The 17,089-nt window shown below is 48.0% G+C and overlaps 1 protein-coding gene across 6 annotated transcripts in view; it reads left to right on the forward strand.

The window, feature by feature from the left end:
* MSLN (mesothelin) overlaps nt 1-17,089 on the forward strand; it is a 39,071-nt gene that overhangs the window by 6,484 nt on the left and 15,498 nt on the right. For 4 of the 6 annotated variants that reach the window (XM_026095169.2, XM_026095166.2, XM_026095168.2 and 1 more), the window contains 8 exons: nt 6,896-7,009; nt 9,380-9,485; nt 9,810-9,905; nt 13,955-13,995; nt 14,576-14,597; nt 14,711-14,738; nt 15,574-15,658; nt 16,769-16,930. In XM_026095169.2, the coding sequence (XP_025950954.2) occupies nt 9,863-9,905; nt 13,955-13,995; nt 14,576-14,597; nt 14,711-14,738; nt 15,574-15,658; nt 16,769-16,930 (381 nt within the window). In that variant the 5' untranslated portion in view covers nt 6,896-7,009; nt 9,380-9,485; nt 9,810-9,862. The remainder of the gene's footprint in view (nt 1-6,895; nt 7,010-9,379; nt 9,486-9,809; nt 9,906-13,954; nt 13,996-14,575; nt 14,598-14,710; nt 14,739-15,573; nt 15,659-16,768; nt 16,931-17,089) is intronic. The other 2 variants (XM_064520057.1, XM_026095172.2) reach the window with 1 other exon arrangement.

Raw genomic sequence — 17,089 nt, forward strand, 5'->3', positions numbered from 1 at the left:
GTCCAGTGGCCACAGCAGGGACTCTGGGACAGGCTGGCAGAGAAGCAGTGCTGATCTCCTGGTGCCCTCTGGTGTTTGCATGGCCCTTGTCATCGCCTGGTCCACAGGGATGTGGTGGCAGATGTCCTGAGCCCACAAGCCAGGGGAAAGGCGCTGCGAGGGCCGCAGGGCTGCAGGCACCTTTGAGGCCGTGCCCACCGAGCCAGGAAAGGCTGGATCCTTAGGGGTAACTGGAGGGCTGGCAGGTTGCAGGAGGCAGGGGCAGTGGGAGCTGACCTGAGATGCTTTTCCCGCTTTCCTCTCCCCAGTTCTCATTACAATTCTGACCTTGGCATGTAATTTTGGACACATTGCTTAACATCTTGTGTTTCTCTTCCCCTTCCTGTCCTGGAAACTAAAGACACGTCCAAGCAAAACGCCAGTCTCCTGGCTCCATGTCCTCTTCTGAACCTGATGTTCAGCCAGGCTCATGGATTGTCCTGCTTGGCACATGTTTACTTTTATCAGACATATACATGCAGCATGAAGGGGTTAAGCCTTCCCTGGCCTACGCTGCAGAGCACCTTAGTGCTAGAGGCAGGGCACGGCTGGGCACTGTGAGCTGGAGCCGAATCCGAATCCCTTGCAGGTGCTCAGCCTAGCAAAGCGCTGAGTGGCAGCCCAGAGAAGGTACTTGAGCAGCATGTTTAGGGCAGGGGGCCTTTGGCTAACGGGGATTTGGGGAGAATGAGAGATGAGTTTCAGTCCTGCTAGCGATTGAGTTAAGCTTTCCACTTGATGAGCTAGATCACTGTGACTTTTGCGAGGCAGATTTTCTCTTTTTCTCTCTTTCTTAAGGCTTAGTGTATGAGCTGTCACCCAGCATAGGTGACTCTATGAACGCAGATACAATTATATATGTAGGAGAGGGAGGTTAGACTGCTCTGTTGCATCACAAGGTGTCAGCCTTGCTACGAGGGGAAGGAACTGCGAACACGCACGGCCTCTTGGCAGGCAGCTGACTCAGGAGACCATCTTCCCGAAGCTATAAATACAGAGGCAGGGCTTCTCTGCATTCGGGGATAAGGAGCGCCTGTCAATTATAGCCTTTTTTGCAGCACTTCAGCACATGATGGAGATGTCTAAGTGCTGACGATACCCACGGCAGAGCCAGATGGGGCAGAAGCACTGCTGGGTACCGACGCACCTCACCCTTCCCTGCCCGGCCCCAGCCGTCGGGGCAGTCGGGAGACCGCGGCACTGCGGCGGGCACGGGGAGTGCCACTCCTGGAGCGCTGGTGACGGATGCTTGTTGCGCTGTGGGCACCACGTGCAGCCAGACCTGTTGGCTGAGGGCCAGCGTGTTTCAGCAGTCTGGTTTATCCTGAGTAGCCTTTTGAGGCTGGGCTGGGCTCCTGGGAACGGGTGTCAGCTTCGAGCCTCCTGCTGCTGAAAACTTGCCTTCTGCTAACGTCAGTGACCTTAAAACTGGTCGTGCTTCTTTCTTCTGGCCACTAACATGTCAGGAATGTCTCCAGGAGGCATAGGCCCAAGATCCTGCCCAAATGGGTAGCTAAAGGGGCAGGGTTAAGGCATTGCTAAACAACACTCCTACTCTCTAGTGCAGCCAGCCACTCACCAGCACAAACAGAAACCTTGCTAAGAGGGAGGAAAATCAAACTCCAGAGTATTTTCCTTTTTTAAAGGTTGTTCAGGCTTATAATTCAGGAGAATATTTGAGTATCAGATGCAGGTAGTTTTAGACTTCATGCAACACAAACATGATTACAGATGGGGGGGTGGTGGAAAACAAGCAAAATGTCTTGTGTGAACCTTGGGCAAGGTGTCGGATGGAGAATGAGTTTTACTTCCAGGCATAAACGCTGATGTTGAATGCTAATTGGCTTTTATGTCCCAAATCTTAATCATCTGTGCTGTCTTTGCATTAGCCTACATGACGCTTGCTTTAGCAACATGCAGAGAAAAGCTCTGGGAGAGCTGAGTGGCTAGAGCAGAGTTTGCCCTGGAGTTACTACACGGGGGGGATAAATCAGGACTGGGCTCTCGTCCTGAGGTGGCTGAGGATTCAGTGTGTGTGTTGGTAGGCAGAACTCCGAGACGCTCGGCTTTTCTGCCTCCTCCTTTGTAACTTAGAATTAGCCTTGAGTAAAAGCCTACCGCTATCAGAGGCAAGAAATGTGGCTCCCATCATCCCCTGTGGAGTGTCATGGGGAGAGGAACCAAAGAGGGACAACTCGGTGCCCAGTTATCAGGCAGTCTCTTTCCGTGGCTGCTTCGCTGGAGGGATTGCCTGTTAGTGCAGGGAGGTGAGGAGGGATGGTCTTGTGTGAGCTGTAGAACACAAACCTTCAATGTGAGGTTCTGGTGACCCCACTGGCATTTGTAGGTGTGGGCTGAGTCACATCTTGAAGCCAGCAACATTTCTCTTTGTGTGCTCCCAGCTTGTAACCGAATGCTTGAGCAAACAGGGGTGAGACAAGCTGCTTATTGAACCAAGTATCACCTTATTTATAAAAATATGTCTGTAATTGACATATAAGAAGCAGGTACGTAACACCACGTAGGCGCATAGCTGGACATACACTGTGCGCTTATGCATCCTTTTAAGGATCTATGCTGAGATAAGAATCAGTTGCGTCAATTTGAAACTATACTTGTATTGATAAGATTTCTAATGGTGTAATTTCTCAAAACATGCAGCAATAAAATGAAATTGGAGAAGCTAAAAGAATGGCCATGCTGGGCCTGACTCGTTATCCTGTCTCAAACAGGGATCAATAGTGTACATTTAGGGGAGAAGGAAGGGCAAGAGGATGTCATGCGTTCCCCAGCATACTCTCCTGTCTCAATACCTTGTCATTTGGGGAGCTTCTGAGCCAAGGGTGGTATCTGCATGTTTGGTAGCTCTCAGTGGATTTATCTTTTGTGATTTTGTTCAGTAGCTTTCTGAATCAATGGTCACTTCTAGCACCCACCACCCCTTGAGGCAAAAAATTGTGCAATATAATTGCAGGCGTGATGAGCCTCCTCCTTTTCCAGTTTGAAGTAGCCCTCTGCTTGGTCCATCTGAATCCATTGATTCCCAGAGGAAGGAGGGGCTGCGCCGCCAAAATGGGCCAAAATGCTCTGTGATGCAAAGGCCGTGACGCCAGACATCAAAGTTGCTTATCTAAGCTAAAGCTCTCTCTCTTCCTATCAACACTGACCACAACATGACATTCAAGTAGAAAACCCTTATTTACAGGTTATCTGCAGGATGGGACTTTGCAGAAATGCCTTTTCTGCCTTAAAGCAGAATATTTCAGGGTGCCAACCCAGAAGATTGTTCTGGCCCAAGTAGATAGATATAAGACCGATCCACTCTTAGGCCGGGAGATGGGCTAATGAATGCCCGGTGGGCTCTCTTGACTCTCTTTTTTGTGATTCTGCACGTGGGCAGCAGCTGTTTTGACCCAGAGCAGCAGAAGTAAGGGTAAGACTGCTGTGCAGAGGGAGCAGTGAGCCATGGAGCAATGTGAGTTGGTTTGTTGCCACTGAAATCACAGTTTTCAAATGTGAATGTTTGTTTAGGAGTGTTTCCTTGTTTGCATTTTTGGAGAGATAAGGACGGGACAGGTTTCACAGAGGCTTGCTTCAGTTACCAGGGTGTCTTCCTTCTTGTGCCAGGTCTCAGCAAGCCTGTGATTTGTACAGCGAGCATAAAAGGTGAGCCAAGTGCAAGTGTTGACTGTGTCCTAACACCTCTTTTGTGGGCTTGGAGCTCTTCATACCTTATACCATGGACTTTGCATCACCTCTGTCTTATCCCCTTAAGTCAGCTCTAGGCACAGCCCTTTGAAAAGGCTCATCCAGCTCACTTGACTGACAGCGAGCCCATCCTTTCCTTGCCCCACCAAAGAGAAGAGATTTGCTCTAGGCTGAGACTTGGCCTTCACGGCTCTGTCCTCCTTTCTGGTCCTCTGCCCAGTTTCCCTTGGAGACCTTCCTGAAAGCTGCTGTTGTCTATCACCTTCAGCCCTGTGGTCCAGAGGCCTATTGAGGTGAAGGGTTGGACACTGTAGCTATGTCATGTTGAGCTCCTCCAGCACTCTCTGCTGTAGTTTACCTTGTCTGGGTGTTTTGATGTGATTCAGTGCAAATATTTTGTTCTGTAACCTTTTCTGCCAAAATCTACATATGAAGTTAATTTTTTGGTGTACTCATGTAATGAAGGGCTCTAGCACGAGCAATGTGGATACAAAGAATGAATTTAATTTCCCCATTAGAGTTGTATCTCTCCAGATCCCTTTTTGTACCTCATTTTGTGCTGCTATTCCTGTTCTTAAACCTCTCCTCCTGATACCTCTGGGATATGCATTGTCCGAATAAGTCTCCTATTGTAAGGGTTGTCTCTGTGCTCACAAGAACAGTGAACAACCAACCCTATTTACCTCCTCGTCATTCACTGCCTCGGAGCCAGGCGCTGTGAGAAACACAGGCATCCCCGTGTACCAGGGCCGGTGCAGCCCCAGTGTGCCGAGAGCCTAGAGAAATGGGAAGCAGAGAGCAATGCAAAAAAGCCTGCTGCGCCTCGGGCAGATGTGCCCAGCTGCTGGTGCTCCGCGCTGCAGCCCAGCGGCATGCCCACGCGGGCCATCCTCCGGAAGGGGAGGATAGGGCCTCACTGAGGTACAGGAGACACAAGAAGAAAATGGATCTGAGTGTGGTTGTGCAAAAGTAGCCATGATTGACGTTAGTGGGTTTTATTGATGGCACTATAGCTTTTAGTCATTCAGTTCTGGCAGGTGATCTGCCTAAGTGAAGTCTCCTAAGGGCTGTGATAGGCTCTGAAACATTAACACCTGTAGCTTGGATGCACACTTGCAGTCTGTTTCTGTAGCCCTTTGGTCCTTTAAAAGCCAAAGACAGTAAACGGCTTGCCTAAATCGAGAATGCACCTCTCTGGGTTCCTGGAAATTTCTGAGAATATTCATTTGGTTTTATAAAGACTTCCACAGTAAAAACTGTTCTGGGAAAGAAACTGCTGCTGTGCTGTTACTGGCCGATGACATGATGTTGCAGGTGAGTAGTGCTGTGACATGAAGAGGCTTTTAAATCTCTGCCCTTATTTGAGCCTGTGCTGAGGCAAATGAAAGCAGCCTCTCTGAATAGGGAGCCCTGTGAAACACTTCTCCTTCTTTACAGCGATCTATAAAGAAGCAGCCTAAAAATCTCTGGGGAGGCTTGGAGTTAATGAAAAGGAGTGCAGCGGCAGTGCTACCTGGACTCAGTCCAAGTTGCAGTGGCCCGTGCAAGGTTACAGAGGAGTTCACCTGTGGTCGGTCTTATGTTAGCGAAAGTGTGAGTCTCATCCTGTACATGCAGCACCAAACTCATGGTCAGATGTTCTGTACTGACCCTCTAGGATAGTGTGTTCTCCTGCAGTTTGCTAGTCCTTGGGCCCATGTTTGCTGGCGTGTTTTTCACCTGTAGTGTGAGCATATATCTGACTTGCGCAGCTCTGCTTTCCCTGAGGGCTCACCTGAAGTAATGGGAGACTTGACTTTTCTGTAGAAGCACAAAGCCCACGTTGCTTTGTTGTGAAAACCACGGGGAAGTGCAGTGACTTTGGGCTGAGCTGGGTGGGTGGGGTGCGTGCTGGAGATGGGACCGGGAAGGATTTGTCTTTTGCCACACCTGGCTTAACATGGCAGGAACACCTAGGAAATCCATTGTACAATGCAGGGGAAATGAACACTTGAGCCATACTTGAAGCCACACATGCACAGTCAGGCCAGATGAGAAGAGGGTTATTAATGCACTGACTCATTTTCCCATGGTACAAATGGCATCTCAGACTTGCCCCCCTCCTGCCTTTCTACTGCGGATTTTGCTGGCTCCCCTCTTACCCAGGCCCCGTGGTGTGCACATTAGAGATCACCATGCAAAACTGGGTTTCACTCCTCACTTGCTGTCACAGGGAAAGTCACTTGTTAGAGCAGAAGGGAAGGTGACATTGAAGGCATTGGATTTATTCAGTTTAGGGAAGAGGAAGCTTGTGGAGAGGAGAAATGAGAGAGGGAAGAGAGGCAGTGAGAGGTCTCCTAATTTACTGTGTTGAGAAAAGTTGTTATTACAAGCAAGCTTGAAAATCCCCATTATAGGCCTATGCAGGGGCAGGCTGTCTGCCCTTAGAAAGGGAACAGAGTGCAGAAGAGGCTAATGTCAGGAAGAGCTCCGCTTCTGTAGCTCGGAGCATGCTAAGCGCTGTCCCGTGAAAGACTCATCTGCCCAGGTGTGGGCTGCGAATATCTCAGTCTTGCTTAGTCACAGTTACCATGCAGATCAGTGTGTGCTGCTGAGGATATTCAGATAATAGAAATAAAGCTCCTAGGCCACATCCCTTCTAGTTAGCATGAAGGTTACTACTGACTTATGGTCATAAAACCTGCCTGTCCAAACTCATGTTGCTTTGTGTGAGACTGTGATACTCTCTCTGGCCATCCATCAGAGTGATCTTACCCTGCTCTGGTCTGAAAACTGTGCCACTGCGCTAAGCAGTGCTGAGCCGCTGGTAACATGGTCCATGTCCCTGGGCTGGGCAAGGCTGGGATCTGGAAAGTGCAGGAAAACTTGCAAAAGGCCAAACTGCTGTTCTTGCAGTGAGGCTGGACGTGGCATTGCATCCAAAAGCTAAAAATCCTCTATCTGCAGGCCAGCTGTAGCTCTTAGACTCACTTGACCAGACACAATATCCACAGATCAGCTTACTTACAAATCACCTTACTCTGTCCTTACAATTTTCCTTTGTTTTTGAAGCATGCAAAAAAATGTGATGGTGGCTTACCTATTGCTGTGTTGAAATCATTGCCTGTCCTCTGATCTTTGAACTCCTCCATCTGTCGTCTTCTCCTAGATTGTATGCTCATTGAATCAAAGATGTTCTTCTCGTCTGCACCACACCTAACAGTCTTGGATTCCTACCTGTGCTCAGGAGTTGTAGCTGCTAAAGGATGGACACAGACTCCAGGTACTAGATGCTTCTGCTCAGCCACCTTGGGACCAGAACTAAGAAAAACATTTTACTTACAGATGAAAGCTCTTCCTTGCCTTTGTGAACTCTTTTCTCCCCCCATGAGGGGGGTGCTCTGTACACTGTTTAAGTATGCATGATTTCCTGACTGACGCAAACAGAAAATCCTGACACTGCATCATCCCCCTCCCCTGGTTTCCTCATCCTTGACTGAGGTTCAGTGTTGATTTTTCTGCTTTTGACACTTTTCCCATTCTTGCATTTCACCTCCCGATGCCCTGGGGAAGAGCCGTGGGTCTGGCCGCAGTTGGCCGAGGTCTGTTGTGCTGTGTAGTGTTTGCTGCTGTCTTGGGTGACTCTTAGGTGGACCTGCAGTTCTTCCAGGCACGTGTGTGATCCAAGGCTCACAGCAGTACACGTGCATCTCACCCTCTGTGGATGGCCTGCTTGCGATGGCCATTTCCCAAAAGGTGCAAGGCACTGAAAGCTGTGGTATTTGAAACCTGGCTGAAAGATCTCCCATCCATATCAAGCAGACCTTGTTTGAATTTTCTGAAGAAGAAGCTTCTTTCTTTTAACTAGGAATCTCTGATTCTGGCTATTTACAAAATGGTCTGTCTCAAGTTTATATAGATGTGGGTGGCTTATGATGGGCGTTGATAACAGGCGTGGTAATGATCAGCATCCTGTGCACCTCTGAGTCAGACAAACTACATGTGTGAGTCACTGTTGTTGTATTGGTTCCAAAATAGCTGATAAACGTGTTAACTGTTGTAAGAAAACTGGGAATGCAGAAAAAGCAGGGGTTTGGGTACATGGTGGTACTGTGAGTCAACAGCAGCTTTCCTCTGTGCTGTCATAAACCATATATTATAGCTGGGCATGATGGAACAAGTCTAAGCCTGGGATATAACTGGCTTATAGAAAATTTTCCCTTGTACAGTATGATGGAAGCTAGTCAACAAAGATTTCCAAATCTGAGAATAGAGAATTACACTGCCGCATCCAGAGAAATGGAGAGTTACTGTGAGCAATTTCTTAGTGGCTTGAGGGCTCAGCTCCAAGGGTGCTGGTCAGTGAGAAGTCTGCAATGACTGGACAGTAATGTAATATCCATCCCGTGTTAGAATCTGCAGCAGGTCTCATTTTTATTCTTGTGATTACAGTTGCCAGGTTTTCCTGGTGCTCAGGGTATGGTGCTCATGGGATAACTATTACCTTAGAGACAAGGCAACTCAGTTGAAATCAGGAGGTCCCCTGACTGCTGATGCACAGTTCTGGGGAGACCATGGGAAGAGCCACACTACTGTTCAGCCAATGGAACAGGGCAAACCCATCATGTCATTCCCTAGCTCCTGCAGCATGCAATTCCTGCATAAAATCTCTTCATAAGCACATGTGAGCTCTTTAGTGAGAATGTTGATTAAACTTTGGAATAGAGCAGCCTACAGGAATTGGGAAGCCGGTAAAGTTACATCCTAGGAACTGTGCAGAGAGGAAATAAATGAAGGTTTGTTGAGTGAAAGGCCATTCCTGGTGATAGGGAGACAGGAATCTCAGGGACTGCAATTCTGGAGCCATTGCCAAGAACTTTCCTTTGGATAATAGCATCCCTGCTCAATAGTCTTACTGTCACGCTGCGTGTGGGTGCTCATGAGCTGCTGCAGTGAGCATGGACACACGGACCCACATCGCACTTGTGGGTGCAGGTGTCAGGCACTTCAATTTGAGTCCAGTGGGCCATGAGCACCTCTGAGCATCTCTGCAAGTGAAGTTTTATCAAGAGAATTTGAAAGATGGCTGTGCTGTGGGACTCGTCTGCACCAGTCCTAGCTTTTGATCTGATGTCATGCTACTGTTGGACTGCATTTTTGGCTTCAGCTATCCTGATACTCTACCCTGACTTGGCAGCTGTGTGTTTCAGTTCATCGACCTCACTGAGCCTTAAACAGAGATCCTAGCTGGAAATACTTGTGGTCTGAAAGTGGCCTGGCTGGCCAAAGGAAGAGCTGCTGTGTCTTTCTGTATGGGGCTTCCCAGGTGGAGATGTTTGGGGTGAACAGAAATCTTAAGAAAAGGGCCAAACGCTTCAAAGTGCAAAACTTCCTGGTGGCAAGCATTTCTCTAGAATTTAGTTCTGCACTTTGTGAGTACCTCCTGTGCAGGACAGGGGGAGAGCGGAGCTATTCACTGCTCTCATCCTGCCCACCCCACACAGCCTCACTTCAGGCTTAGTGTTTCCTACCGTATCCTAGGGGATGTCAAGCATTAACAAATAACACCTGCATTTATTTGTATTGCCAAACCTTTGCATTCTCGAAGACTTATAGGTGTGTCCAGCACTCCAAATCCATCCTGTAATTTCAGATGCAGTTTTGAGAAGGTAGAGCCACGCCCCAGTTTGCTCGGTGAAAAGCAGCCTTCTGCACTCGTAGCCCTCCACACTAAGGGCTAGGTGACTAGCAGCTCGCAGGTAAGTGTCACAACTAGCAGTCCGAGCGGAGCTGTGTAACCTCTTGCACTCCTCCACCGAAGAGGAGGCTGTTTACTTCAGGGCATCTCTGGCAGCAAATCTAGATTAATGAGCTGAATTCTCTGCACGTAGCTTCACGCTCTGCCAGGCAGAGGGGACTCTCAATAGTGTTTCATGTGCTTTGGATCCAGTTTCAGATAGATTTTGTGAAGGGTGTTGGCATGTGTACGCTTGCTTGTGAGACAGTCATTTGAGTGAGTGTCTTTACTAATCTCAGAGTTGTTTTTTTGCGATTAAATACTATTCATATTCGATTTTTCTCAGCTGAAATAAGGCAATTCCTTCTATGTGTGGGCACTCTGAAGATCTTTGCAAGAATGACATCTTTGCAGTCGGGGCTGGGCTTCCTCCTTTCGGTTGGTGAGTACTACCACAGGGGTGACGGTTGTCCCAGGACGATTGTCCTCACTAGCAGCTGTAGGTAAGATAATCCTCAAAAGGAAGAGTTGTGCTGAAAGACCATTGAAAATTATTTTGGTTGTTGCTCTGAATTCCCAGCCCCTAGTTATGCTTCTTTATTGTTGTATCTATGATCCAAAATATATTAGTTTCCTAATAAATAAACAAATTAGACAATAGTAGAAGGACAAAATTAAAATTCCTTCTCACTCTGTCATTGCAGAGCTGTCTGTCTGCTTGCTGCCCCCCTTTTTAGAGTATCCAGATGTCTCTTAAGTAACTGCTTTCCCAGAGATCTGATTCTTTTTATATTCCTCCCCTTCCCCACCTCCATTTTTTTGGTACCATGGGGTTCCAAAGCAGGATCTTTGTTTCTTTCATAAAGTGTCAGCACTTTATCCTTCATTCCTCATCAGACTTAGATCATGTTTGCAATGAACGTTGGTGACAAAAACCCATGAACATTACAAACAAGCTAATAAGACACCAGCTAGGGAACAGCTACAAAAAGAGAGAATCTTTCTCTCTGCAGTAGGCTTAGTTCTCAATACTAAGGGAAGGGAAGCAAGTAGGCAGATCACTTCTTTTTTTCTTTATTCCTTTAATTAAGCAGCTGTTGCTGTTCACAACTGACCAGTGTATTGTGGACACCCTGATGAAAATCTGAAAAGTTTATATTGCCATCCTGTACAAGGAGAGATATGTCTGTCCAGGAGAAGTACACAGCTTGCTTGTAAAAGTTAATGGCTCTCTAAAGCAACTGTTTAAGTCTAGTGGGTCCGTAATTTTGGTGATGTGTTCTTACATCAGCCATTGGCTTAGCATACAGCCTTGGGAAATCACTCCATTTCATTGGGCCATGCTTGCCCCCATCTGTCTATCCACTTTCTTATGTAAAAAGCCCTAGATAACTGGAGATGGAGGAAAGGCCCTGAGCTTTTAGAGGATTTGAATGTAACAGCTTGTGCGCACTGTCCCTACTGAGGATAGATCAAAGAGAAATGAAAGAGGAGACAGCAATTTCTGAAAGTCCTAACAACATCTTCCTCAAAGGGACCAGTGGCTAATCTTAGCAGGGAAAGGATGGGAGATCCAAGCGTAGTGATGCCACGTTATCAGAATGAATGGCCTTCTTGTAAAGGTTAAGAAGCACTGGGGAAAACAGGCAGTGCTCAGCAGCTTTGTAGCACAGAAGTGCCCTGAGCGAGGTGGGACTGCGGAGAGCAGCGGCTGTGAGCAGCACAACCTCTGCGGGTAGGGAGCCGGTCCTTCCACGTATGTACCTTTATGGGAGGCTTCATGACAGCCTGGACTACTTCACTAACAAAGCATGGGAACAAAAGCAATGTTTTGGAAGGGCATTACTCCCAGAGCAATGCCCACATGTCTTAGAAGCATCATGACACAAGCTGAGTCCATAGCCTTTATTGTCATGTAGTGCAACAGGAGATTTGTTGTCATACAGTGAGGATTTTTTCTGATGTATTGAGTTGGGGGCCTCTCTGATCCTGCAGAGCAAGAAGCCAGTCTTCTTCCTTCTCCTCTCCCCACATGGGTGTCTCTGAGCACTGCCCTTTCGAGTCAATGGGACAATTCACATGCTGGAAATTAAGCACACGTCTCAGAACTTTCCAAAATGGGGGCCAAAAGGCTTGGCTGTGTATTTCCAAGGTCCAGTCCTGGGGTGAGCAGGAAGCAATTATCATGGTAGGAACAACCCTGGCTTTGTGTGCAAGCAGGGAAGCGTGGCCTTGGGGCTGGCTTCTGGCACTGAACTCTTCGCTACGATTTTGTAACTCTTTCACAGCTTTCTCTAGGAGCAAACTATTGTGCGTTAGGGCTAGAGGAAGGTGCTGTGTTTGGCAAGCTATGGCTGTGGCTCCTTTGCCTGTTACTTAGTGACAGTTCTGCATTAATTAAATGATTTAAAAGGTGTAGCAGCTAGTAATCAAAATAGTTGTTATACTAATTAGAGACTCCTTTCATGCTTTCCTACAAGCCATTTTATAATCCCCTTCCTAATGTGGGACATTAGGCTGCCGAACACATCCACACCCAGGAAAGCTGCCGCCTTCTTCCTCTTCTTCTCCATCCTGATTGAGGGATAAGAGTGTCCCATTCCATTGATTTCTGTGCCCAAGTATTGCCAAGCGTTGGACTGAGTCTCCTGCCCTTGGACTGCGCAGTATGGTGTGGAGGAAGCACAGGACACAGCAACACATAGTAAATCAGCACGCTGGGGGCAAGCTTCTCTTCCCCAGAAGGGAGGACGTTCCTGTGCTTGCGGCTTTGGGGTTTGGCTCCTCCGCACTCACCTGTGAGTCGCTGCTGACCAAATATTTATAGACAGCACCTGAATGCTGACCCTGCTTCGCTGAAGTGGGTGCACAGGGCTGTGAGTCACGGATGTCAGGGTGGTCCCTATTGCCACTGCAGCCTCCTGACAGCTGTAGGGCCTGATCCAAAGTCACTGAAGACAGCTGGCTTCAAGGGATTGTTCACAACTCCGCAGTGATTCGGTATTAAATTGTGTGTGTCAGCCTGCCTGTGTCACCCCAGGAGCCTCTAACGGCTGCCTTCTCTCTCACCACGTCTCATTTCATGTTGTTTTTGCTACATTCACTTATTCCAACCTGTCGGAAACTAGTGGGAAGTCTCTGCTTTTTGCTTTTCTCTGTCTGTACATAAGGGGTGCCAGGCTTGCCTGGCTGCTAATCAGAAGTGAATAATAATAATGTCTGGGTGATTTGAGGCTGTCCGTGTTGCTCCCGGTTTCCCAAGCCTTCATTTCCTCACCTTTCCAGCATCACACCATTGGCAGGGATTCACTGTGACAGGGAACGTGCAAGTCCTCTGGGTGCTAAGCAAAGGCTGGAGATGAAAGGGAGAAAATTGCAGTGATAAGGGAGTGAGAAGGTGGCCTGGACGCAACAGTAGGTAGCTGGAAAATCCTGCTGTCCTAAGCAGTATGTGATGGAGCCAAAAAAAGGAGAAGGCAGTTGTCATTAGGGGGCAACGTAGAAGTTGGAAAACAAGGTGTAGACAAGTGGAGAGCTTGCACAGGCCTGCCAAGAGCCAGTAGTGACAGGTTCATTTCTTTACGTAAATCCCTGTCAAGCTCTCGGACAGGTCTGGAGTGAGGGCTGTCACATACTGACGTTATCTGCATCATGTACAGCTCTGCGGAATAGGCTGATTTTAGTCCATTTGAGGACTTAGCGGGGGAAAGGTATGAAATACGACACAGACTTAGCTACGGTCGACATAATGATGAGGATGCTGTAAGAGACAAGTAGATTCTGCAAATCTAAAGACATTGTGGAAGTACAAACACAGTTTGTCCAGCCTCCGGGCTGATCACTGGCCAGCTATCTGGCCATGATGCACAAGGGATACTGGGCAAACAAGTCCTAGAGAAGAGGAGGCCTTCCCTTGCCCCTTCCCCTGCCTTTTCCTCTTTGGGTTTCTTGATCACTGTGCTTAATCAGCTAGACCATGTGCATCTGCTCACTGCAGTTCCCAGGCTTTTACTGCCAATGGCACCGAGGGGCTCTTCAGGTGACAAGCACGGCTGAGGGGTCCAGGGGGATGGCCCATAGGAATAACAACCTCCATTTGTCCAGATGGTGGGTTTCTCCACAATCTCCTCTGCTGGAAGCAGTGCAGGGGGATTGATGAGGCTGTTCTCCAGAGTGTGGGGACAGCACATGGAATCCCTCATGTCAACCAAGGCACTGCATTTCTGTCCCCCACCAGCTCAACCCCAAGTGGGTAGAGGAGTACCTCATGTCTGCCCACCCAGTCAGCCAGTTGTCACAACATCAAAGAGAAAGCAATGGAAAGGCCTAACAGGAGTGATTCTGTGAGATACTGTGTCAAGAATGAAGAGTAAAATAACTTAGTGAGATGAGAGTGATATTCAGGGTCTATTAAGCCAGAAAGGGGCTGGACTGTGGGAATGAGCCTCTGTCACAGGTTTGTGACTAAAATCATGGCACATTGTCTTCCAGGTTGGCTGGCAGCTGCTGCAGCTTCTGCTGGGACATATCCGGTAAGACAAACTCCATATATAACATACATATCGCCCTTGCCTTCACTTGCAAAGTATGTGTGGACTGGTGATCAGTGTGGACCCCTTCTTGATAGCAGTACCTTGATGGGAATTAATTGCTACAAACCAAATTCAGTGCTTTGAGCATGGAGGTGGATGTTAACTGTCCTTCCCCTTCATGTCTCCTAAGTAGTGTGTGAGGTGGGGATGTCTTCTCCAGATCTTTGAAGGGCTTCAGTGTATGTATGTCACAAGCAGTGCAATGAAAGTGCCACTCAGGTCACTGGGAGAGTGGTCCATCTCGCTGGCCCCGACGCCCGAGTGACAGGGGAATCCTCACAGCCCTGAACTTTCCAGCTGTTTGAAGTACAGAGCCGGTACTGATCTGAATTTTGCAGGTGGCAGCTACCTAACATGACAAGATGGGAACTCTGGATCTAGACACTTGTGTGTTTTCAGGCCGAATCCAAGTGCAAACGTTTGCAGCTCACATCCTTGTCTGTATTAAATGGTCACAAATAATGCTGTGTTACCATTGTAACCACATGAGATCATCTCTCTTCTCTTTCTCCCTGTCTAGTGCTTGAGCAGCCCTGTCGATGGTGAGTTTCTTACCAAGTAATTTTCCTAAGGAAGATTCAAACACAGCTCTCTGTGTGTATTTCTGTCACGTTTCCTTTATCCCTGTCTCTCTCTCTCTTTTTTGGGGAATCAGAAGCTGCTGTGTGTGCTTCAGTGAAAAGGTATGTGAACCACCAACAAATTATCTTGGCAGCATTTTCCTTTGGAATGATACCAGTTTGTTAGGAATATCACTTTGGGTGTCAGGAAACCTCTGAAAACAGCTGTAGCACCCTTCTGTCTGGAGAGGCCCAGGGTCGTCTGAGGGCAGGAAGGAGGCCAGGGTGCTCGGTGCAGCAGTGAAGGGAAGGTGCCTTCCTGGGGCTCTGTCTGTGCAGGGCAAAGAAAGGCACGGCAAGTGTCTGGTATGTCAGACAGCCTGATGCCTTGGGGATTTATCACTCCAAGACCCCTGTCATCAGTGTTGAGCTTAGTTAAGCTTGGGGGGGGGAGGAGGGAGGGGGGCGAGGACTCAAACAGGTCAGCTTCCAGCCTTTCTTGAATTTGATTTCTTCCTAAGGGTCAGTGGTTTACAAGTGCCTTCTCCCTGCTCCTGAATGGTGTCAACAAATAATTCTCGACCTCTGTGTTGTTCATTCACTCCCCTGTATTCATCATTTGGGTGTTATTTGGGTTATTTAGGCCTCGTTATGGCTGCCTGGCATTGCTTTTGCTCCTCAGTGGGTGGGCTGGACCCTTTACAGGAGAGTAGCTAATAACTGTCCCTACTGCAGATATTGGAATGAATGAAAGTTGTGGTCAGGAGCTTTCAAACAGTTTTAACTGAGTGCCTATCCCTAGCAGCGTGGGCTCTGGAATCAGGCCAGCGCGCTCCATGCTTAGGTTTGCAGACACATGGCTGACAGTGTGCTTGCTCCCAGCCAGTCCTGCCCCCAGCTGCCATGGGATATGGGAGATTACCAAGGAGGTGATGACTTTTTGCCTTTTCCTCACCAGCGTCAGCCGGGAGATGCTTCTTGAGGTAGCCCATGGTCAAGCTTCCCCCTGCAACCTCACCTTTGGTCAATACGCCTGTGCGCAGGTAATGGCAGTCCCCTTCTTTTTCATGGGCTGGTGCCTAGTTTTCCTTGACAGGAGTGCCTTTTCTATCTTAAAAGCAGTCCCACCACAGGCTGTGCATGGAGTGGCCAGAGCCTTGTGCAAGCTTGGGGTGCTGGATTGCCACCATCTCCCTCACAAGACTGAGGGAAGGGATTGGGTCAGACATGCAGGGCACAGGGACTCTGGGACTGCCCGGAGCGCTGGGCTGCAGTGCCCAAGCCAGGGCCCTCCTGGTGCAACGTCACCATCAGACATGGTTACAGGGAGGGGGCTGGAGAGCTCCACACATCCCAGCATGCAGCACATGCTCCACGTCCCGAGATTCAAGAGCAGCTACACCACCATGGAGGCCGTGCTGGGGCTGTCCGTGGGAGTGGGCGATACTGTCTTTTCCAAGCCTCTCAAATAGGAAAGTGGGACAATGGAGATTCCCGAAATGAATAAGCTCTTAGAAACTGGCATCTGAACATTGGAACAAATCTTTGCATAAGAGTAACCCATCAGGGCTGACTTGCTCCTGAGCACAATAAAAAGTAGTTGCAGTGTGGAAAATGTCACCTGGAATATTTCAGATTTACATCCCTTCATGCTTTGGTTGTTGTCTCCAAGTTGCTGTGTTACCAGTAATTGCAATTGAATGGATAAAGATTCTTATTTTTGCTTTAATGTTTCTGACAAAAAGATACCTTTTTTCACATATTTGTTTGGGGTTTGGTTTTTCAGTGAAAAGTACTTCTGGAATGAGGAAGTTCCCTACGGAAATTTCTGTTTTGCTGAAATGGCCATTTTTTTTGTGGGAAAAGCATTTTGAATAAAGTTCTAAAAGCCATTTTTGGCTTTGGAGGAAGCACAGATTAGGTAATAGAAGGATCCAACATCTGGTGTTGTGTAAGTTTAGACTTGTTTCAAGTCAGTGTAACTTGGACTTTCTTCTGGCTCTTCTTTCAACAGGTTACATCACCTTTCAATGCCAAATGCTCACACATAAGTGAGCTAGTGAAGTGGACCTAAAGGAGATTGCATACTGCAGCATCTTTAAATATGACACACCTTTTATTATTTCTATATGGATTTCCCCTTCCTTTTTCAGAGCGCTTGGCTCCAGGACCTTAAGGATGATTTCCTCATATCCTTATATTCTTGCCTTAGCCCTAAGCCTGTCAGTGCAGTGGATCCAGCATACTCCATTCTGTTCTTTTCCAAGTACGATGCCAACAAGCTTGTAGCTGCCCTGACTGCCTTCAGCCGGCGGGTAGGTATACTGTCAGACTGTTTGTTCACCTGCAACGTTAACTCCACTGAAAGGCAAAGCCGTGGGCTGCAGATGGGCTTCAGAGGCAATATGGCTATTCAGCTGTTCTAGCTCAGTCCTAACATCATCTTATTTTAGAAGGGGCACGATTTCAATCCA

This window comes from Dromaius novaehollandiae, chromosome 14 (genome assembly GCF_036370855.1).
Source record: "Dromaius novaehollandiae isolate bDroNov1 chromosome 14, bDroNov1.hap1, whole genome shotgun sequence".
NCBI lineage: Eukaryota > Metazoa > Chordata > Aves > Casuariiformes > Dromaiidae > Dromaius > Dromaius novaehollandiae.